At 43.7% G+C, this 22730-nt stretch overlaps 1 protein-coding gene across 1 annotated transcript in view; it reads left to right on the top strand.

Moving 5' to 3' along the window:
• The first annotated feature begins 8859 nt into the window (after positions 1 to 8859).
• LOC308576845 (uncharacterized protein) overlaps positions 8860 to 22730 on the top strand; it is a 35130-nt gene continuing 21259 nt past the window's right edge. Inside the window, exons 1-4 of the mRNA XM_081176854.1 lie at positions 8860 to 8895; positions 10384 to 10652; positions 13795 to 13924; positions 21477 to 21592. Of these exons, the coding sequence (XP_081032980.1) occupies positions 10569 to 10652; positions 13795 to 13924; positions 21477 to 21592 (330 nt within the window). The 5' untranslated portion in view covers positions 8860 to 8895; positions 10384 to 10568. The remainder of the gene's footprint in view (positions 8896 to 10383; positions 10653 to 13794; positions 13925 to 21476; positions 21593 to 22730) is intronic.

Here is a 22730-nt window from a genome sequence, read left to right as displayed (position 1 = left end):
AAGAATAAGCCCTGAGTCGCAGTGTTTTGACTGATACTGCTATGATGTATTGCCATACCTATCAGTGTCAAACGGCTGCCTAGCTCGCCTTCCCTTCAAGCCACAGTTTCCCCCCTTACTGCAGTACACACAAGCCTAGTGCAAGAGGAGCTGAATTTTAAAACCGAAAGCTCTGAGGCAGGCTGTGGTGCGGAGACCATACTGTGAGGTGGAAAAGGTTCCCCCCCAAACAAGCATACCAGAACAATGTGTTCCTCAAAGTAGCAAATAATTACTGTTCTATAACTCTCACAAAGTGCCCACTATTGTGATGGCTGAAGTGCATATCTGACTTGTATACTGCAAGGACCCTGGGTGTGTGCAAAAGGCATTCTGCTCACAATTACAAGGTATAAACACCCTGCAGAGTTCCCACCAATAAATTCCAGGCCACTCAGCTTCATGTTTGCAGGGTAGATTTTGCTCTCTCACTGCAACTGAGTGTCCGAGGGAGCCAGTGTGGTGTAGAGGTTAAGAGCAGTAGACTTGTAATCTGGTGAACCGGGTTCGATTCCCTGCTCCTCCACATGCAGCTGCTGGGTGACCTTGGGCTAGTCACACTTCTCTGAAGTCTCTCAGCCCCACTCACCTCACAGAGTGTTTGTTGTGGGGGAGGAAGGGAAAAGAGAATGTTAGCTGCTTTGAGACTCCTTCGGGTAGTGATAAAGCAGAATATCAAATCCAAACTCTTCTTCTTCTTCATGCTGTGTTTCTGCAGCCAATCAAAAGCCGCACCTTGGTTTTTGAACTGTTTCAGGAGTCAAACAGATTCCTGGAATACATTAAGTTCAACAACCAAGGTATGACAATACTGTGAACTGAAATAAACAGAAGAACAAAGGTTTTGCCAGATATCTTGTCATAAAGATAGAAGGCTGCTTAGAATAACTTATAATTTTGGAGCCTGTGGCCTTCTCCAGATGTTGTTGACTTCAGCTCCCATCAACTCCAGCCTGCATGGCCAATGGATGGTGGGAGTTGTAGTCTTTAAATCAGGGGTTGGGAACCTGTGTCCCAATGGTCAGGGAGAATGGGAGTTGTAGTCTAACAAAATCTGGAGGATACGGGTTTTCCAACTCTGCTTTAACCAAAAGATTTAAATCAATCTTTGGATCTTTCTTACAAAATATTTCCCTTCAAAATACATCACCGGCAAGAGTCCTGGATGAAATTGCTTGTGCCAGGTCTTCAAGCAGCTTGACATGAGTTGATAAAGTCTTTCAGAGCTTTGGTTTATGCACAGAAATATCATCTGTGAGCTATATAAGAACACCTTCCATTTGAGGGAGGGGGGAAAGGGGGGGAAAAGCAAAACAGAAGTGCAGTCATGTGCAGCAAAACACAGACGTTTCATTAAAGAAAAGGCAGGCACATTATTACAATTTAGCTGTAATTTGTCATAGAGCTTAGAGAGCTAAGTTAATATTCTTAGCACAGAGCACATTTCTTTGCCACAGTAGTGTGGAGGGATGCTGATGTTCCTCTTTTCTTGCAAGAAGAAAAATGTTTCAGAGCTGTTTTTCTATATGTTATCATGGTTGTGTCCTAACCTTCCTCCAAGGGACTCATTTATCTGCCCAGCAGTCCTAAAAGGTAGGTAAGTGTGAGAGATGTGGACTGGACCAGGACCACTGTTTCTAGACTGGAATTTGCACCTGAATCTTCCTCAGCACGGGCCTGCTACATCACAATTGCCGTTCCAAAGGTTCTCCTGCAAATCAAGTGAGGACATTGTGCTTGGAGATTCAGCTTACAGAGAGGGAAAGGGAATTTAAGGCAAATTGCAGGGTCAGTTCTAAATGGTGTGAGGCCAGGGCTTCAGGAACCCTGCCTCCCCTGCAATGGAGCTATCATCCTTACTTTGCATGGAAAGCAGTGTGTGAGGATTCTGTTTGCTCACCATATTTTTTCCATATGAAGAGGATGTGGATGCCTGGCTCAAGGGCCAATCAAAATCCCGGAGCCAGCACTGGCCAATGAGAAAGCGGCCCCAGATTTGTCCCTGCTTTTGATGACAAGCTTATAAGAAGTAAGCCTTGAGATATAAGATCTATATATTATCAATCGGATAAGGTTTATAATTCAATTCATGAAAAAGAAATGACGCAGTCTTCAGCATAAACGGAGGTGAAAGTTACAGCAGTATTCTCTGTCCAGCTTCTGCTGCTGGCCTTGTAGAACGTCAACCAAATATATGAACAGATAAATCTGGGGAACATTGCAGCACTTTGTTTTCTCGTGGCAGGAGATGCAAGGCAAAGTAGCAAAAAGGGCAGGGTTGGGAGGGGGCGGGAAGATCATTTTATTGGCTTATAATTCAGCAAGGTTTTTTATAGTTCAAATCTAAGTGATACCAGAGAAAGAACAGAAGCCCCTCTCTCCCCCCCCCTCTCTCTTATTCATATATGTGTGTGTGTATCACAGAGTATATATACTGTAAAATAATAATGATGTTAATAATACAGAGGCAGAGGCATGTCTAACCTTCTGAAGTTAAAATATATGTGTCAGCTTTCATTCTTAAAGTTTGCTAGAGGTAACACCAATAAGTGTTTTACTAACCAAATGGTAAATTGGCAGGGAGGCAGAACACTAGAACTGGTAAAGTATAAAAGCTCTATAATCAAATGCTGAATTCAGTACATACAAGGGCATTTAATTTTGAAATCTACAAAATCTAGATTTAATGATGCTTTGAATAGTGGGACTCATGTTAATATCTTGCCACCAAATATATGAATTCTGAATCCACCCAAGTTTGTAAAGATTGTATGAATTCGACTTTTTGAGATATAAGAAATTGTGTGATGTATGCATCTATATCTCTAGACAGACGGACAGACAGACAGACAGACACACACACTACAGTGGTACCTCTAGATACGAACGGGATCCGTTCCGGAGCCCCGTTTGCATCTAGAGGTAAATGTAACTAGCGACGGCACGTCTGCGCCGCCACTTCTGCACATGCGCGTGACATCATTTTGAGCGTCTGCGCATGCGCAAGCGGCGAAACCCGGAAGTAACGCGCTCCGTTACTTCCGGGTTGCCGAGGAGCGCAACTCAAACACGCTCAACTCGAAGCATATTTAGCCCGAGGTATGACTGTATTCACCACTCATAAAATACAAAAATAGGTTTTCAACAACAACAAACTAAATAAAACATCAATAAAAACCAACAACACTGTTGTTGCCTTCATTGTTCATCTAAAAGTTGAGAGAGAGCGCGCTAAATGAGGGCATTCCAGCTGTCCTGCTCATCTACTGTCAGAGTCCAACGCTGAGCAGGACATCATGTCAGAGGCTACAGTGTCACTGGTTGGGCACTGAACCAGGTTTCTGCCTCTGACCCTGATGGTGGTGACCAGGGGACTTCAGAACCTGAGGTGGGCAGAAACCTGCTGAACTGGATCCCATAACACCAGGGTCCATAGAACCAGAACCAGACTCATGGGTTTAAGAAAGTAGGTACCTCCCAAATAACTCACTGGTCCAATGACGCAGGAAGTAGGCCATTGTATCATGTTCAGGCTAGATGCATGGCCCTTTCTCTAGTATTCCAACAAAGAGGACGGAGCATTACAGTGTTAGAGCCTTGAAAGACATCTGTTCAACTTCAGCGAGTTGCTTGTCCTTGGTGGTAATATGTGCCTTGTCCCACGGGCTCCTCCTGGGGAGCAGCACAACATAGCCACGAAAAGGCCCTGTCTCATATACCCACTAACCTTGCTCCAGACAGAGGAGGAACACAGAACAGAGTCACCCCCAAAAATCTCAGTGGGTGGGGAGAATCATGCCGGAGCCAGCCGGCCTTTCAATTTTGGAGCCAAACCAATAACAGCTCATTAGGTGATGACCATCACTTTGAATTGGGCTCAGAAACAAATTGGAAAGCAGTAGAGGTTGAATAATATTGGAATAATATATGCTATGAATAATGGGCCCTCAACAAGGCTCTGACAGCAGCATCCTACACCAACCTCAGTTCCTGAATGTTCTTCAAATACAGTTTTTTGAATGGCAAGTTATAATTCCTGAGATTTCCTCTTCAATTAAAAGATACTTGCCCTGTCTGTCTATGCATTGGGCCCCTCTAGAGGAGGAATCCAGTACCAAATCTGGTCTTATTTTTACAGTGTAAAGTGTATGCAGTGTAAAGGGATTGTGCCAAGATTAATCAGACCTTTTGGGAATTGCTTTGCCAGATTTTGGCTGTTTCCTTCATCATCACCATAAGTTGCAATGATGTCATCCTTAAGCATACAGCACAAGGACACAAATGGGTTGCAAATATTTTGCAGTACCCTGTCCTGAGCATGCACAGCTATAACATCCCACCAACCTCTCTGCCTCTCTTAGCTATTCCAAGTCAACCACCTTGGTCTCAAGGAAACAAACTTGTTCCTGGAGAGCCAGGAGTTCATTGCACCTTGGACATACCCATGGCTTCTGTCCAACAGGGAGATAGTTGTACATGTGACAGACAGTGCAAAACAGTGAAAAGCATTTACCCTACCCCCCACTAGCATTCTACCTGCATAATTGTTTCTGTAGTTTAAGTTGCTTTATTGAGAGCTTGGTTTTGCTTTAGGTCAAGGGTGTGCCCCAACTTTGTTGCCCTGCTGCTGAACTTGAACATCTGCTTAACTCTCCTTCACCCTTTGTCAGATGGAGCTAAGGCATTTCATCAGCTAAGACTCCCTATAGCTCATGGAGGAAGCTCCCCTTGCTAGGTTGCTCTAAATTTATTTGCCTGGCTAGTTCCTCGCTAGGTCAGGACGTGTGGGGGAATGAGCAATGGGTGCTGATTGAATGGGGAATAGTCAATGATTTTTGAGTCACCTGGCAGTTGACTCCAAGGGAGGATAGGATTTCTTTCCTTACTGAGAAGGGCTCCTGTTTAAAAACTTTTAATATTGCTTCTATTTTGTTTACTGGCAACAATATTCTAGCTCGAATAGAGTAGGCTGAGTAGACTAGCTGTGGCCATGTGGCATTCTTGGATCAGACAGATATCTTTTGTGACACACACACACACACACACACACACACACACACACACCCTCCAGTAACACCCTGAACTTCATAACTATGAGCATTCTACGGGACCATGAAAATAATGTAATGTACTCATGCACAAATATTTTCAAAAAAGCTTTTGGTTTGCACATTGCTTGAGACCCAGAGCAATTTGCAGTCATCTCGGTGATCGCAGCACAACATCCTTGTCAGCAGTTTAACGAAAGGAAGACTTCATACGGTCAGCAACACAATGCCTGCAGTTCACAGCATTTCTTGTGTGTAATGTCTGCTAATTAATTTCTTCAGTTAATTGAAAAGATTGTCAACATAAAGCCAAGAGTTCGTGTGTGAGTTGAAGATCGGTGCCAAGATCTGCCTTAAATCAATTACAAAACTCTCCACACTATTAGAATAAAAGGAAGAACAGAAATCGCTGTCACATAGGTTTTTTTTTAATAAGACTCTTTAAATGCTGCATTTTAAAGTGTACACTTGAAAGGTACAATGCAAGCTTATACGTATTTACTCAGAAATAAGCTCCATTGAGTTCAAAGAGTTTGAAGTGTGCCACAAACCCTCATGTGCTTACAAGGTAGTTCTAGAACATCTAGGGAGGGTTCACCCCTCCTTGTAGTGAAATACAGTTCAATTACAATCTTAGAGGTCAGCCAACCTCCCACTCAGACACCACGATGACTGATGGGTTCTTATTGCCTATAACTAGCCAATTGGAGTGTTTTATCATTAAGGTCCCATCTGGACTATATATTTAAAGCAGTATCATACCAGTTTAAACAGTCATGGTGTCCATCAAATAATCCTGGGTGCTACAGTTGTTTGGAGACCACTATTTTCCCCAGAGAGCCACAGTTCCCAGAGTGGTTTAGCTGTCAACCCCTCTTTCCAGGGAACTCCTGAGAACTGTGAAGGGAATAGGGGTCTTAACACCATTAACAAACTACAGTCTCCAGGATTCTTCAGGGGAATCTGTAACTGTTTAAAGTGGTATGATACCGCTTTAAATGTATAGTGCGGAAAGAGCATGCTGGTAAGTTACGATCCTGTTACGATCTCTCTTACAAAGATGTTCTTTTTGAGCAATACCAAATAAATGGTATGTGTCACTGTTAATTGCTTTACACTTTCAACATACATTGCTTGATCCCCATAAATGTTGTCAAGTCATGAAGCTATTGATCTTTAATAAGGACTTTATTAACATTTCCTATCTTTAACATCTCCTAGGGTGTAAGTACCCACACTGCAGTGTTTAATAAAGACTGTAGCATCAGTTCTCATCAGCATCCATGCAGCCAGGGAAACTCAAGCCAGAGAAGAGAGTGCGTGGATGCTGCAACACCAATGAGAATTTGTATTTGGGCTCAGACTAATTATGAAGGGAGTATACTTTTTGGTAATTTTTGGGCTCAGCTTCCAATTAGCCTGGAAGCTCCTTCCTGGCAAAATTTTGTACTCCAGCCCATCAAGTCCTGATCATTGACTGAATCACCAGTTGAATCTACACTTTAAAGAGAAAGGTGGGAATCTGCGCTTCTTAAAAGTATGAGCATATGTAACTCATGCTGTTATAGAATAGCACACTTTAGTTTTTAAGAGGTTTCCCCTTCACAGCAACCAGCCTAGGAGTGCAACCCCATAATGTTTTGTCCTTGGCAACAGATTCAGACCCTGGACCAGTTTGTACTAAGTTTGCCAAAAAAGTTTTTTGGGGGGGGAGTTTAAAAGGAAGACTTGCATTAATTCAAGTCAATGATTTGGAAACATACAGGCCACAGTTTTTGCTTGCTTGTTCTTTGCTGGCCGCCAGATATATTTTTAAATTATGGCTGCCATGGTGGCTTGAAAGGCTTCTTAACTGAAGCTCATGCTGCCGCAGTTACTGTGTGCTGCATCCTGCAAGTTGAAAGGAAAATGGAAAGCGTTGCTAGGTAGCTGCTTGGCATGCTTAGGTTTGTCCTTGGAATGGGTCTAGCCACTTGAAATTCAATCTGGAAGTAACTCTGAATGAAGAGCTGAGCAGCCCAAATGTTTTATGGATGCTCAACAAGCTGAATCCAGACTCCAGACTGGATCTCGGTTGGGTCCCTGGCAAGAGGTGCTAGGCTTAAAGGCTGAAAACTCTGTGGCATATCGAAGACAACTGGTGGCTCCAGGATCTAAACAAAAAACTCACTGACCTCCTAGACAGTTAGATATTATATGAATACCCCTAACAATACTCCAGCAAGTTAAGGTTTTGTCAGGTTTTTCACTGGCTACTGCTCTTCTGCCTTGAATTGATTTTTTTAATTGCAGTCATACGTAGGTGACAATGCATATATCCTTGCTGTGTGGAAGGCACTGTCTTCTAGTCAAAAGAGAAAGCCAGGCCACTTCTTTAGTTGGTAACCATAGTCAGCGGCGGAGCAAGGCGTTTGGGTGCCTGGGGTGGCATGTGTGCCCTGTACCTGGGGGCGGGGCCAACCAGGGTAGAACACTCTGTGGGGCCGCTGAGGAGTCTGCCTGCCTCCTCCCAATCAGCTGCCCTACAGCTGAGGGGGAGGCAGCGGGAGGACCATTTGGGGAAGCACAGAGCCTGCGGGCAGTCAAGCCATCGTGTCACTCCCAGGAGAGATGTGTGGCTCGGGCGCACTGCAGGCCCCGTGGTGAAGAAGAAGAAGAAGAAGAAGAAGAAGAAGAAGAAGAAGAAGAAGAAGAAGAAGAAGAAGAGTTTGGATTTGATATCCCACTTTATTACTACCCCAAGGAGTCTCAAAGCGGCTAACAATCTCCTTTCCCTTCCTCCCCCACAACAAACACTCTGTGAGGTGAGTGGGGCTGAGAGACTTCAGAGAAGTGTGACTGGCCCAAGGTCACCCAGCAGCTGCATGTGGAGGAGCGTGGAAGCGAACCCGGTTCACCAGATTACAAGTCCACCGCTCGTAACTACTACACCACACTGGTCTCACTGGTGAGTGCTGCCTGGCATTTTGTCACCCCTCTCAATGGTGACACCTGGGGCGGACTGCCCCCACCGCACCCCCTTCCTCTGCCCCTGACCATAGTAAAATAGGGACTATGTCCAAAGCAGAGCTCCATTGGTGCTGAGCCACTTCAGTTTCCTCTCCTCCTGCTGCATGCTGGAATCAAATCTGCTAAGAGTCCCGCAACCCCTTTGAGCTGATTTTGAGATATAGAGGAGCTGCTGGGGAGAGTTCCATTCTGCTAGTGCAAATTTCTTATGCTAGTGGAACAGGAGCATTGGAGACTGGCCTAGGGATGTTTGTATCCCCTTCTTACACCCCTTCCTCAAAAACATACTTACTTTATACTAATTTGCATTGAAATTAACTATCTGCACAATCCTATGCACACCTACTCAGAAGTAAGTCCCACTGCATCTCTAAGCAACTTTAGTAGTTGAGGGCTGCAGACAAACATCCCATATCATAGGACAGGGAAAGGAATAATCTCACTGGAAGGTGATGTAGGAGGTTGTGCTTTTGGTACAACATTTTTATTCTACTTCACTTTATATCCTGGAAATCTAGGGCTGGCCCAACAGAAAGCAATTTAGGTAAAGCTTAAACTGTGACAGGAAAGACTGACATTTGCTTATAATTTCCGTGGACAGTTCATATTTTGAAAACTCTCTCCATAATAGGGAGAAAGCAGAGCATGGGTGGTGTTTGCTCACATGTTCAATGAGCAAACTGAATTGTGTGTCCAAAGTAAACATTCTTTGATCAGAGCTGCTTTCATTTGCAGGAACACATTTTTAAGGGCAAAGGGACAGAGTTCTTCTTCAAAAGCAGCAGAAATTTGCTAAAATGTGTGTGTAGGATAGAATTAGGGGGGAAAGGGGATGGGGTGCTGAAATTTTATTTATACTGGTGTTATCTTGTCTGTTAACCACACTCTGGAAAGCTGTACAGTGGTACCTCGGGTTAAGAACTTAATTTGTTCTGGAGGTCTGTTCTTAACCTGAAGCTGTTCTTAACCTGAGGTACCACTTTAGCTAATGGGGCCTCCCGCTGCCACCGCACTGCTGCCATGTGATTTCTGTTCTCATCCTGAAGCAAAGTTCTTAACCTGAGGTACTATTTCTGGGTTAGTGGAGTCTGTAACCTGAAGTGTATGTAACCTGAAGCGTCTGTAACCCGAGGTACCACTGTAATTGCCTTATGATAGCCTTTTCCATCCTGGTGTCCTCCAGATGTTTCAGGTTACAATACTGGTTGGGGATGCTGAAAATTATATCCAAAACTTCTGAAGGGCACCAGATTGCAGAAGGCATATTATGGGATAACAAGGATTTTGTGGCTAGATCCCAAGCTCTGTAGTTAATCACTAAAATAAAATGTCGGCAAGGTCCCAAGGATGATATTTTTCACCCTGAGATGTTGTACTCTGCCACAGTGAGTGGCTGGCTGAACTGTTCATAAGCTGGCAGGCTAATAAGTGTCAGCTCTAAGTGTGAGAGTCTTCCAGATCTCAGTCCCAGAACTTGTTCTCAATGTCTTGTATAACATACAAAATCATCCTAAGGGAGAGTTCATCTGAGCATGCTCAGAGGCCATTTCTCGTGAGCCCTATGCATAGAAAGGCTTTCAGGTGCGATGATGTGCTTAATAGGTAGAGATGGGTGAATGTGTCAGTTCTAGGCTTCCCTCAGTTTCTCATTTGCCCGTTCATCAGTTCTCTTCATTTTGGCATCAATTTGTGATATATTAAAAATGTCCTCGTAAAAATTGGTCAGCATTTTAAAGTGAACTTCTACTAATAGACACCCATGTGTGCTATTTTGCCTAAGACAAACAGGTTTGCAAAGCAATTTCCCTAATATATTGCTTTTTTGTATGTCATTTTTTATGAATACGGTATATGCATTTATATGCGCACTTTACTGTAGCAGATGGATTTTTCGTACACGTTACTTGGCTTGAGAACTGCATTGCAAAATTCACGTAAGGGCAAATGTCAAAGGATGATTGGATTTCAGTTTGCACATTACTTGGGAAAGTGTGAATTAGGTAGGTTCACCTTTCAAAGTCAACTGCATCAAATTTCTCCTCCATCCCTACTTAGAGGGAAATCTTGAGCTCTCAACAGCAAGTTATTTATTCAATTTACACATTAAACGATTTAATCTATTTAATTTACAAATAATTTGACTGCATTAATTGCTGCTCACAAGTTCCTCTTAGCAATAAATAAGGAGCAGAATTTTTTTTTTTAAGCCTGGGTTGTTCCCTTAGGAAGCAACCACTTATTTTGTTTCCTTGTACAGTGAGGCATTCTCTCTCCTTGCTACATACAGACAACAAAGCCCTCCTCCAAGCTCAACTGAAGGCTCTGGTAGCTCTGGAAGAATGAGACGAAGGCCAGGCAACAGCGGGTTATGCTGTTGTGACTCTCTCCCCCCTCCCCACCCCGCAGCCACTTGCCATGAGTGGAGAGCTTCTGGGCAAAGACAAGCCCTGAGAACTTCCATCCAATAACAAGATGAGGAGGCTTTTCCTGGATACAGTGCATTGTAGCAACCTGAAAAGGTGTGTTTGTGTATTGCAGAGAGAACAAACACACGAGGTGAGTGCATTGCTGCTCTTTTTGTCCCCGCTTCCCTGCTCCATTGATCTTGAGACGTTTTCTAAATTATGCTTGATCTTTCCTTTCAAGGTGTAATATTATATGCGAGGCAGAGCTGTCAGTGTGGGGAGTACTTGCTTCAGAACTGCAACCTCTCTCTCTCCCTCTTTGTCGGAGTTCTTTCAAAAGGATTCATCAAACTTGTATGTGGGAAGAAGGGGGCAAGGGAGTCCTTTGTTTTGTTTCAGGAAAAGCACCTGGGAGCAGCAAGACTGACATGTTCCTCAGCCATTTCTCTGTCTCTCACATCAGGCAATAGCAACCCCAGGCATATCTGTAACTTCAACTGCTTAAACTAGTTTAAAGGAGCAGAGCCCCCCCCCTCTCTCGGCTTTCTTCCCTCCCTCCCCTTGCAAATCTGCTTTCCTGGAATAATTTAAAAACAACAACTCTTCAGCCATTTCCCCAACAGCATTGCCAGAGGTGAGAAGCAGCTCTTGTTCCACTGAAGTGGGAAGAAAGAACATGCCTCCACACTGCCCCATTTAGTTTCTGCAGGTGTTGCTTCTGCATAAGGAGGGGAACTAGGCAGTGGAACTATTTCAATGGGTCCAGGACAGCAAGAAAGTGTGGGGCACTAAATTGGGGGTGGCAAATTTGTAACATCTAGCCCCCCTGCTCCAGTGGCTAGCAACCACTGCCATCACTACCAGTGTTTGAAGAGAGGCGCATGGGTGTATGTGTGGATGCAAGGCCATCTAAGATGGCCTTGTTTTTGGACATTAACAGCAGCTTGGTATCAGGGTACACAGTACCACTTCTAGGGTATGGCCTGCTGCAGATAGTGGGGGTATCTGCAAAGTATTGACTTAGAGTATTTCTCTTTCGGGTCACCCCTTCAGGGAGCCACAGGGCAAGACAACTCCCTAAAACCTTTGTTTCTTTTTGCCACAAACTCAGCAAAGCTGTGTCTCAAGTTAATTCAGATTGTGAATTAACATGATGACCTCAAAGTCAGAAGCACTTTTGCTATAGTTTGTTACTAGTTTGGCTGGAGAAACACAGGTCCCTACCTACACCCAAGCTCTGAGGCATCGTTGAGTATGGGTGGTATGTTTCTCATCCCATTCTATTCACATGTTTTGGTTTCAAAACAACAACAACATGTAAACTTGCTGGCTTGGAGACAGTGATTGGTTTTTTTTCAAATGAGTATGCACACCTCAGGCAAGGATGCTTCTCTCAATTTCCTTATCTATCTTCTGTAACTCCAGGCTCAAAATCTGTTACTGGCACATTTATTTATTTATGGGGGTGGGGGTGGGATGGGGGAGGGTGGCGCTTTCCAAATGAGTGTGGTGGGAGATAACTTCTGAAATGTTAAATATCCTCAAAGAGTTTCTTAAAAACTATTGCCTTTGCATGGAGCTTGTTCCAATTTACCTATGATACTTTCTTCCTAGCATTAGAAAATAAGTAAGTAAGTAAGACTTGAAATAGAACCCTACTGGATCAGAACAAAGGACCATTTTGTGCAGCATCCTTACCCTATTCTCATAGTGGCCGATCATAGGCCTATGGGGAAGTCCACCAGAACAATTCCCAGAAACTGGTATATAGAGACCTATCTGTTCCTGTACTGGAGATGGAATAAAGCAGGGTTTCCCAAACTCAGGTCTCCAGCTGGTTTTGGACTACATCTCCCATCATCCCTAACTAGCAGGACCAGTGGTCAAGGATGATAGGAACTGTAGTCCAAAAACAGCTGGAGACCTGAGTTTGGGAAACCCTGTATACAGTCATCATGGCTACTAGCAAACTGTAGCTTCAGATGACCTATGTTTAATGCACATAATACGAATAGGTCATGAAAAGATATATATCCAGCCCCATAGTATGCAAGGCCGAAAAAGTCAATGGAATTTTTTTCCTGGCAAGCAGTAGAGTCCTACAGCCAAATTATTCTGTGAACTGCCCTGACACCCCCGGGTATAGGATGGTACAGTGGTGCCCCGCAAGACGAATGCCTCGCAAGACAGAAAACCCGCTAGATGAAAGGGTTTTCCGTTTTGGAGGTGCTTCACAAAACGAATTTCCTATGGGCTTGCTTCGCAAGACGAAAATGTCTTGCGAGTTCCTGCGGTTTTCCCCCCTCCCCCCTTTTCCCCAAGCCGCTAAGCCGCTTATCAGCTGATCCGCTAAGCCCGCTAAACCGTTAATAGCGCTAATCCGCTAAGCCGCTAATGGGCTTGCTTCACAAGACGAAAAAACCGCAAGACGAAGAGACTCGCGGAACGGATTATTTTCGTCTTGCGAGGCATCACTGTATATAAATTCAATACATAAATAAAATTAAAATAAATATACAAAATCTTATATATTTTCTCGGAAGGAAATTCCACTGATTTCACTGCAACTTACTTCCAAGCACATCTGTTTAGGATTCCAAACTTAGTTTTCCCCAAAGCTGGGAAGACTTGAAACAGGACTGTGAAGGAGCCCGTTCAAAATTAACAGTTAACAACGCAGGGAAAGGGATGCAGGTGGCGCTGTGGGTTAAACCACAGAGCCTAGGACTTGCTGATTGGAAGGTCAGCGGTTCGAATCCCCTGTGACGGGGTGAGCTCCTGTTGCTCGGTCCCTGCTCCTGCCAACCTAGCAGTTCGAAAGCACGTCAAAGTACAAGTAGATAAATAGGTACCGCTCTGGCGGGAAGGTAAATGGCGTTTCCGTGCGCTGCTCTGGTTCGCCAGAAGCAGCTTAGTCATGCTGGCCACATGACCCGGAAGCTGAATGCCGGCTCCCTCGGCCAATAAAGCGAGATGAGTGCCGCAACCCCAGAGTCGGTCACGACTGGACCTAATGGTCAGGGGTCCCTTTACCTTTACCTTTAACGCAGGAAAGAGAGGAGGGTGTTTGTATAGAACCTAGCCTTACTGTACTTACTGTAGGTAAAATATACATTCCTCACTCTGCCCACACCCACTACAGGCCTTTTGTCCCTGAAGGCTTGCCCAGAAGGAAATGGAGCTATCACACTGAAAAAGTGTCCCTACTCTGCACTAGAATAAAGTGAGGGTTTCTAGTTCTCTAGTGTAGCAGAATCGAGTTCTCCTAACAGTAGTTTACTGCACTGCTTCAGGTTGTAGGATTTGTTTGGACTATGGGAATCTATGCCAGTCACTTCCAAAAGAACGATGGTCAGATCCTTACGGCAATTACAAATCCATCTCAAGCCAACTGGATTGCGATCCATGCCGAGACCTGCAAAAGTAAGAGCATCCCTTTATTTTTTAAAAAAAGCATCAGCCACTGCTGTGACTCACATCTTAATCTTCTCTCTTGGCCTCTGAAGGATAAAGTGCTATTTCTGTCCACACCAATAATTGCTGAACACATTCCTGTAATCCTTTTTACAGTACAGTATTTGCATGCTTAAAAAATGTATCCCTTCATAGTGACTTCATACAGCGCCTTTTACCCGTTACGTAGCCAAAATAAGTTTAATTAATGGCATATTTATGGTGATATTATTAGCGGCATAGTAATAGACTGTGCTGGTTTGAGCCATTTGCTCTCCCCTTTAAAATCTGTTAGATCTGTGAAAGGAATGGATAGAGGCCCAAGTAGAAAATCCTCAGCACTTTGTCAGACTTAAGTTCCTAGGATTCCTTAAGGAAATAATGATGGTCAAAGGGGGAATGAACCCAGCATATGTTTGTAATGGAAATGGGACCTTGGCTTTGGCTGGATGGTTACTCAAGGCAACTGTCCATTTCATCAGACCTTACACACCAATTAGACTATGTATAAAGCACCTTCCTATGTTTTTGCACTTTTTACAAGGGAACAATTTGAAACAGTTGCCGAGTCAGTCATGACTTATCTTTGCTGCCATGGCATGAAGGCAGAGGGCCTTCTTGGTATTGGCACCCACTCTGTGGAACGCCCTCCCATCAGATGTCAAAGAAATAAACAATTATCTTATGTTTAGAAGACATCTGAAGGCAGCCCTGTTTAGGGAAGTTTTTAATGACTGGTGTTTTAATGTATTTTTAATCTTTTGTTGGAAGCCGCCCAGAGTGGCTGGGGAAACCCAGCCAGATGGGTGTGGTATGTATGTATATATGTATGTATGTTTGTATAAATAAATATTATCTAGACCTAGTCACCATATTCCCCACCCCCCAGATAATATGTCTTCATTCTAGTGCCACTGGTTTGTGGTAGAAACTGATGCTGGCATGGAGATATGTGGAAGAATGACATGCCGCCCAGATTCCATGTGTGATATCATTATAGTAAGGCTAGCACATGCTGTGTTAAGTCTGTTGTGAACACAAACTAACTAGATCAAAATCCAAAAAAGCAAAATCTGAAGTGAAGGCCCAAGACAGGTGTTGATCATCATGTGAGCTGCGCACAGGTGGGCTGAAGCGAGCTGCTGTCATTCCTGTGGAGCCTCCTTTTATTGAGACAAAGATGCAAGCCAGGCAAATACATTTTGGGCTGTGACCTTTACACATCTTCCGTCCCAAGATCATGGGGTGGTACAAAGCTATTATGGCAGTTTCCACCGCGTCATTTTCCCCTTGCACAGTGTATGACGAAGGAGACAAAAGGTCTCAGGGACAAAGGTTACAGACAGGACACTGCAGGAGACCGCAAAAGGTCAGACATAGGGGACGATGTTCCGACAGCCGTGGCTTGTCTGGGGGGGGGGTGTTTCCTGCACCCCAGGGTCACGCGTGCAGGCAGACTGAGGCCGCCTGCTGGTGGAGAGTGTGCTCCTTCCGGACCTCACTGTCCACTCCGTGATATCCCTACAAAAATCTTAATGATTTACTAAGAAAAAACAATGATTTTGAACTTTTGTTCACGTGACTGCAGCTGCCACGTTAATTACAAACCCAATATAAAAGAGCAGATTTCATAATGTCCCATGGAGAGAAGTAATTTATTTTTACATCCAGTAATAGGGTGTATGCACACCCTACACGTAAAGTAGAGCACTCTGCCTTGGGATAGGGTGCAGTTTCCATCGTCTGAAGCCTACAAAGTGATTTTGAACATGGTTCAAAAACAGCTGATGTTGCAGGATGTTTGTCATCGGAATGAAGCAATTGTTATGCAAGATTGTGTGGTCAAGATTATGGAATGAGGCAGTGTAAGCTGTTTGCAGTTGACATCCATTTAAGGCATCCAGCCCACTTGGCATTGTACACATTTTTCGTGTTAGCTATGTGGATTGGAGAATGTGCAAGTCAATAGAGCCTTCAAACAGTGATGATGCTGAAAAACCGCAATGCACAAGGTTTAATGCACGTGCTTTAATATTGCATTAGATCAGTTGATTGTGCCAGGGCTGAACCCTGTCGTTACCATCTGTCCACAGTGCTAGGGGCAGATGAAGGAATAATAGATGAAAGCAACCCTGCGCAGGTTCAGGATGGGTTTCCTTTCTCATGGAGTAAGCACAGAGAGCCCCCACCCCATGCCTGTTGCCAAACATACTGGGGATTTGCATACAGGCTTCCAGCTGAGAGTGCTATTTCCAGATCCAGCATCTCTTGTTCTGGAAATTAAGCACTTATTAGGACCCACTCCTTCCAACTCATCAACATATCCATTTCCTCTGCATCCAATAAACAGTGAGGCAACAATGGCCAAGTATGTACTAAATCCTCAACAGCTCTCTTGTGATGTGCTAAGTTACCGCACACATGGGAAGACCAGGGGGGGTGGTCTGGAAAGTGTAATAAAGTGTGAGAAACATTGCACAGCCACACGGAGAATTTATACACCTAGGTACTGTATTTGCTGATTCCTCCCTTGCTGGTCAGCTTAAAGTATCTAAGACGTTTTCTGATGACAAAAGGTGCAACTTTTGATGGGAAGATTGGACAGCGAGGGCAGTGGCTATGTGGCAACATAGTCATTATGAAATGACATTTCCATATGGTTGTTCCATCACACACTTGGTTTATTACATCTGATGCCATTTATCTTTGTTTTATTCATTTATACCATACTTTTCAAGAGCAAATCTTTCCAACCCATAAATAGGTATTTGTTTTAGCTTCTGATACATTTTTTTAACTTTCCAGCTTCTTACAAAACAAATAATCCCTCTACCCTGAAGCAATGCCTAGTAGTAGCTTTGAGTCCAGCTGCAATCAGTAGTTTTGCTGAAGCTGGAGGGCACTGAATGTACTCCTTTCCAGGCCTGACGTTTGCCCCATCAGCAAACCAATCACAATTATAAATTGTACGGAGGGAAAGAATTGCAAAACAAGACATTACACACTCTAGTGTCAGGCTTCGGAGAATCGGATCCCTCCCCTGGTGGCAGTAACTAAGCAGATCAAATGAAAGGAGTGTTCTTACTAGATAAGTTCTTTAATAATCACAACGAGAGACAAAGGAATGCAGATTTCTCTCTAAAAAATGGTGTCGCTCCCAGTAAAGGTTTACCCCCCTCTGTCCCCATTAATATATGTCACTCCTACATCGGGTAATCTGAGCTTATTGCTATTGCGTTTTCTGTTCTATAACTTTCCAAGCCCATCTAGTCTTGGGTGAAGGGGGGGGGTCAGGAATGCTGTCCCAGGACACTGAATCTAACCAGCTGTATCTCTCTTGGTGCTTCCTCTTCTAGCTGTTGCTCACCCAGTATTTCCCAGTTTTCCCCCTCTGGGCTGTGCCCTTCTGCAAACCACTATTCTAAATCAATACTGTACTCCTGCCCTTGGGAAGGTTCAGAAAAGGGGGGTGGGGCTCCAACCATTCCTCCTCAGCCCAGTCCCTGACATCTAGTAATGAAGCAGTAACATTGCCTTTTGAAATTTTTCAGCTTTGCAACTAATTTTTAGATTAACACTTGGCTCCTCGTCTTGAAGAGGAGAATATTGGCCAGGTATTAACATACAATCCTATACCTGTCTACTCAGAGTAAATGCTACTAAATTAAGTGCAATCCTATACAGGTCCACTCAAAAGTACTGGTAATTGTGCATAGGACTGAAGCCCAAGGTTCAAAGCACTCTCAGCCAAAAGGTTTGTTCTGTTGCCTTGGGCAAACCATTACAGTCTCTTTCAGGCATTGTGTTCTTGTTGTTGTTTAGTTGTTTAGTCATGTCCGACTCTTTGTGACCCCATGGACCAGAGCATGCCAGGCACTCCTGGATTCCACTGCCTCCCACAGTTTGATCAAACTCATGCTGGTAGCTTCGAGAACACTGTCCAACCATCTCATCCTCTGTCATCCCCTTCTCTTTATGCCCTCCATCTTTCCCAACATCAGGGTCTTTCCCAGGGAGTCTTCTCTTCTCATGAGTTAACCAAAGTATTGGAGCCTCAGCTTCATGATCTGTCCTTCCAGTGAGCACTCAGCGCTGATTTCCTTAAGAATGGAGAGGTTAGATCTTCTTGCAGTCCATGGGACTCTCAAGAGTCTCCTCCAGCACCATAATTCAAAAGCATCAATTCTTCGGCGATCATCCTTCTTTATGGTCCAGCTCTCACCTCCATACATCACTACTGGGAAAACCATAGCTTTAATTATATGGACCTTCGTCGGCATTCAGCCATTGCACTCATATGTCAAAACAACATGTAAGTATTGATGAGCATGCTAAGCTCTGCCTGCTGTTGTCACCAGCCTCCCTAAGTTGGAGGATGAACTTCCAAAGTGGAGAGGTTATGGTACTTGTGGAAGGTCCCCTCACAATTGGAACCCTCTGCAAATACCACAAGCTCATAGAGGTGTAGAATTGAAAGGGACCTTGAGGTTCATTTAGTCCATCCCCGTGCAACACAGCGATCTTTTGTCCAATGTGGGGGTTGATTGCACAACCCTGAGATTAAGAGTGTCATGCTCTACTGACTGAGGAAATTCATCTTCCAGCTGACAGAGGACAACAGGAACGATGCTTGGCATACTTGGCCCCACTCTCCCAACTCACATGTTGCATTTACACATGAGTAGAACACCCAATGCAGTATTTATTTATTTCATTCCACCTTTTGTCCATAGACCTTCATAGTGGCTCATGACATAAGCTAAAATAATTCACACTGTATGCTCAGTAATAATTAAAAATGAACCTTTAAAAAAATATATCTCGTGAACCACTTTGAACTGCAGGTCTTTATCGATGATTTATTAATGAATCTGAATTTATGACAATAGTAATGCTTGCAATTGATACTGTTGCTTGATGTCTAGAAAAGCTCTATTTTTTCAGAAGTGAAAAAATTAGCAGTTTTATTGATGCTGAAATGCAACTAAAAATGCGTGAATTGACTTGAAAGCCAAAAACAAAACCCCAAAAGATGCCCCTTCTTTAGGACAAAGTATAAACCAACCTGCTGCCTCCCAGGTGTTGTTTAAATATAACTCCCAGCATCTCTGACCATTGGCCAAGTCGGCTGGTGCTGATGAGATTAATAGCCCCAAACATATTGAGGTCTGGTGTAGACACACTTCTAATTCAATTTACTTGACTTTTTGTTACAAAAAACAAAGCAATCGTTCTTCAATCTGGAGAGAGGGGGTTGTTTAGCCTTGCTTAGATTCTTGTCTCTCCAGAAAGCCCTGCAAGCAGTCTTCTACCCAGGGTGAATATCACATCAGCATTTCTTGATGCACATCTCCAGACAGAATTTAGTAATAAAATGAGCAATACGACTCCTGTAGCTGAGAAAGGGAAGACAACATCTGTCTTTGAAGCACTTTCTTGTTGCACCAGAATTCTGTCAAGCAAATAACAGGTGAAGCTTCAGTGACTCAGAACCTCCTTTGAAAACTAGTGCTGCAGTGAAAAAAAAATCACTTTCTGTTTTTGCAGCTGAGTTGGAATCTGCCTTGACAAAAATGCCAGCACCCACCCAGCACTCGTGGGAAAATGTGGCATGATCTCTTAGTGTAATCAAATGAAACTTTAACACACGGCATGATAAAAGTCTGTAATTTTATCAGGACAAGTTAGTTGCTGATTACTGTTGTAACAATTGTTTTCTCAAAATTTATCTTCTGTACCATCAAAATAAATAAAAACAGTATTTTTTTAGAGAAGCCTATTTTTTCTTTCTCATACAATGCAATTTCAAAAACTTTGATGGTAGTGGCAGTCTGGGGACATTTTGCTTTCCTCCTAGTTGTTCTTTGCAGTAGCGTGATGGTGGGAGCATCCAACTTGAATAAATAAGGGTCAAACTGGAGCTGACACTATGCGGTTAGCAATGGCAGAAATAGCTTTTGAAAAGTAAATTGGAGTGGTGGCGGGCACTACCTTGGCATGGGTGGTGCCTCAATCTTTTGCCCGCTCCCTTGTGGTCCCAATGGCATCCCGATCCAAGCTTGGCCTTGAAAAGGCTTGCTGCAAAAGACTACAGTCTTTTGGAGAGCCAGTGTGGTATAGTGGTTAAGAGCGGTGGACTCGTAATCTGGTGAACCGGGTTCACTTCCCTGCTCCTCCACATGCAGCTGCTGGGTGACTTTGGGCCAGTCACACTTCTTTGAAGTCTCTCAGCCTCACTCATCTCACAGAGTGTTTGTTGTGGGGGAGGAAGGGAAAGGAGATTGTTAGCCGCTTTGAGACTCCTTAGGGTAGTGATAAAGCAGGATATCAAATCCAAACTCTTCTTCTTCAGTTGCAAGTAGATATATGTGGAAGTAGAAGAGGAGCAACCACCCATAGTTTGCCCATATCTGTGTGATTGTAAACGAGGGAATACATGACCTAAAATCTGCTCTCGCTGGAGCTGGAGGAGCTTATCTCCAGTGGTGTCTCTGGTATCCTTCCCTCCGGATAAAAATAGCAAGTGGGGTGGGGAATTTTCATTGACTATGGCAGGGGGGAAGGGGTTAAACTTACTCTCCCCCACCCCTGTGTCCCCAGTGCTGATTGAGCTGCTATTTACATTCTTTAAAAATGTACACATTCACCACATCAAACATCTAGCCTGGCCTTAATCTAATATCACTCAATTCATTTGAGGGTTGTTTTTTTAGTGCAGGAGTGGGAAACTCATATTGGCCCCAGGGCCACATTCCCACATGAGCAAACTTTCAGGGGCCATATACTAGGGATAAGTGGCAAAAGTGAGTGGACCTCTCCATCTAAGCTGGGAAGATGCACTGTCATAGTTAAGCACTTAAGGGAGGAGTTGAGCAGAACCTGTGATGGGTGTGGCTTGGGAAATATGGTAAGCTTAGGTTTTTGCGATTTGAGGACATCCACCTCCCATACAGGGACGTGGATGGCGCTGTGGTCTAAACCATAGAGCCTAGGGCTTGCCGATCAGAAGGTCGGTGGTTCGAATCACCGCAACGGGGTGAGCTCCTGTTGCTCGGTCCATTCTCCTGCCAACCTAGCAGTTCAAAAGCATGTCAAAGTGCAAGTAGATCAATAGGTACCGCTCCGGTGGGAAGGTAAATGGCGTTTCTGTGCACGGCTCTGGTTCGCTAGAAGCGGCTTAGTCATGACCCAGATGACCCAGAAGCTGTCTGCGGACAAATGTCGGCTCCCTTGGGCAGTAAAGTGAGATGAGCGCCGCAACTCCAGAATTGTTCGTGACTGGACTTAATGGTCAGGGCTCCCTTTACCTTTACCTCCCATACATAGTAGTAAATCTGGTTATTTTACATTCAACAGGGTGCTATAGCCAATCACAGCTACCTGAGCTACCAGCATACCTGTATAACACATATTTGGCATATCCACACAATGTTACACCTAACATGTAATTAAAAATAAATAAATTTCTGGGATGTACTCTTAAAAACGGTCAATATTTTATTTGCCTTCTTTCTCTGAACAGTGCCAGTGCCAGAGGTTCAAAGATGTTGGAGTAGGTTCCTTATGTTTCAGCCAGACCAGAAGGGGAATGTGCCTCGAATGCGCCTCCTGCAAACCAACAGTCCTTTTGCCCAGAAGGTACAACCAGCAGCCGCTGGGTGAACTTTTCTGCTCTTTCTCTTAGATAAGGTCTGCCCAGCAATAAGCAAGGGGAGAAAGGAAAGTCGTCCAGAAAATCATTAGGAATCTCACACATTTGATAGAGATGTCACTGCAAAAGAGGGGCTCAGAAAACTTACATCACAGCTATACATGCATCCTTTCAGAACAACATTGGCTTCAGTTGGCTGCTCAGGTTTTTGGCTCCAGGCTTAACTGAGTAGCAACTGCAAATCTTTTTTTCTTGCATTCATTTTTCAGTTGTGGGTGTCCCTCTTCTAGAATGCTCTCCCAGGGGAGACATGCTTGGCAGCCTCCACGCCCTTTCAGTACCAGGCAAAAACCATCTTATTTTCCCTAACATTTCCCTTGTAATGATTTGTTCAACTAATGGTAGGTTATTGTTTTTATCCTACTGTTTCACTTGTTGTTGTTGTTATTGTTGTTTTGCATTGATTTGTCTTGAATGGTTTATATATATGTTTATTATTTTGTCAGCCTTCCTGGGAAAGTTTTGTATTTAAGGGCAAGGTATAATGGTAGAAAATGAAACGGAAAAGCTGTTTTTAATAAAAGGGGGTGGAAGAAGAAAACATTGGGTGATATTCAGTTAAGTTTTACTCAGAGTAGACTTATTGAAATGAATGGATCTAACTTAGTATTTTGCTTGATTATAGTATTATTATTATCTTGGAATGGCAATGCGAAGGGATCAAAATGTAAGCTAAGAGTTCATTTCTTCTTAGAGTGTTAAAGCCGCTAGTTGGTGCAATTGCAAGAGTCACTCATGGTGGTTGAGCTAATTGACAGCTAATTAAGAGCTCCTGGGGGGAGCCAAAGAAGTTTCCTTCAGCCTGAGTTTCTTGAGTATAAAAGAATGTCCAGCATGTTCTAGTTGCAGTAATACATTCATTTATTTTTAGCAGAGCAGAGCAGATTAGGCTTCTATCTGACTGCTAACCAGATGACTCTGTACGTTCTTATTTATAGCAATCTTACAGCTAGAATTTTGTTCAGCCTACCCGCTTATAAAGTTTGCCAACTTCTTCACTTTCTGCATTTAGCCTATTTTATCCAAGCCACTTCTACGAACAATTACCCCTAGGGGTTCACAGTT

Source organism: Podarcis bocagei, assembly GCF_964188305.1.
Source record: "Podarcis bocagei genome assembly, chromosome: 17".
NCBI lineage: Eukaryota > Metazoa > Chordata > Lepidosauria > Squamata > Lacertidae > Podarcis > Podarcis bocagei.
This window is presented reverse-complemented; position numbering and strand designations above follow the sequence as displayed.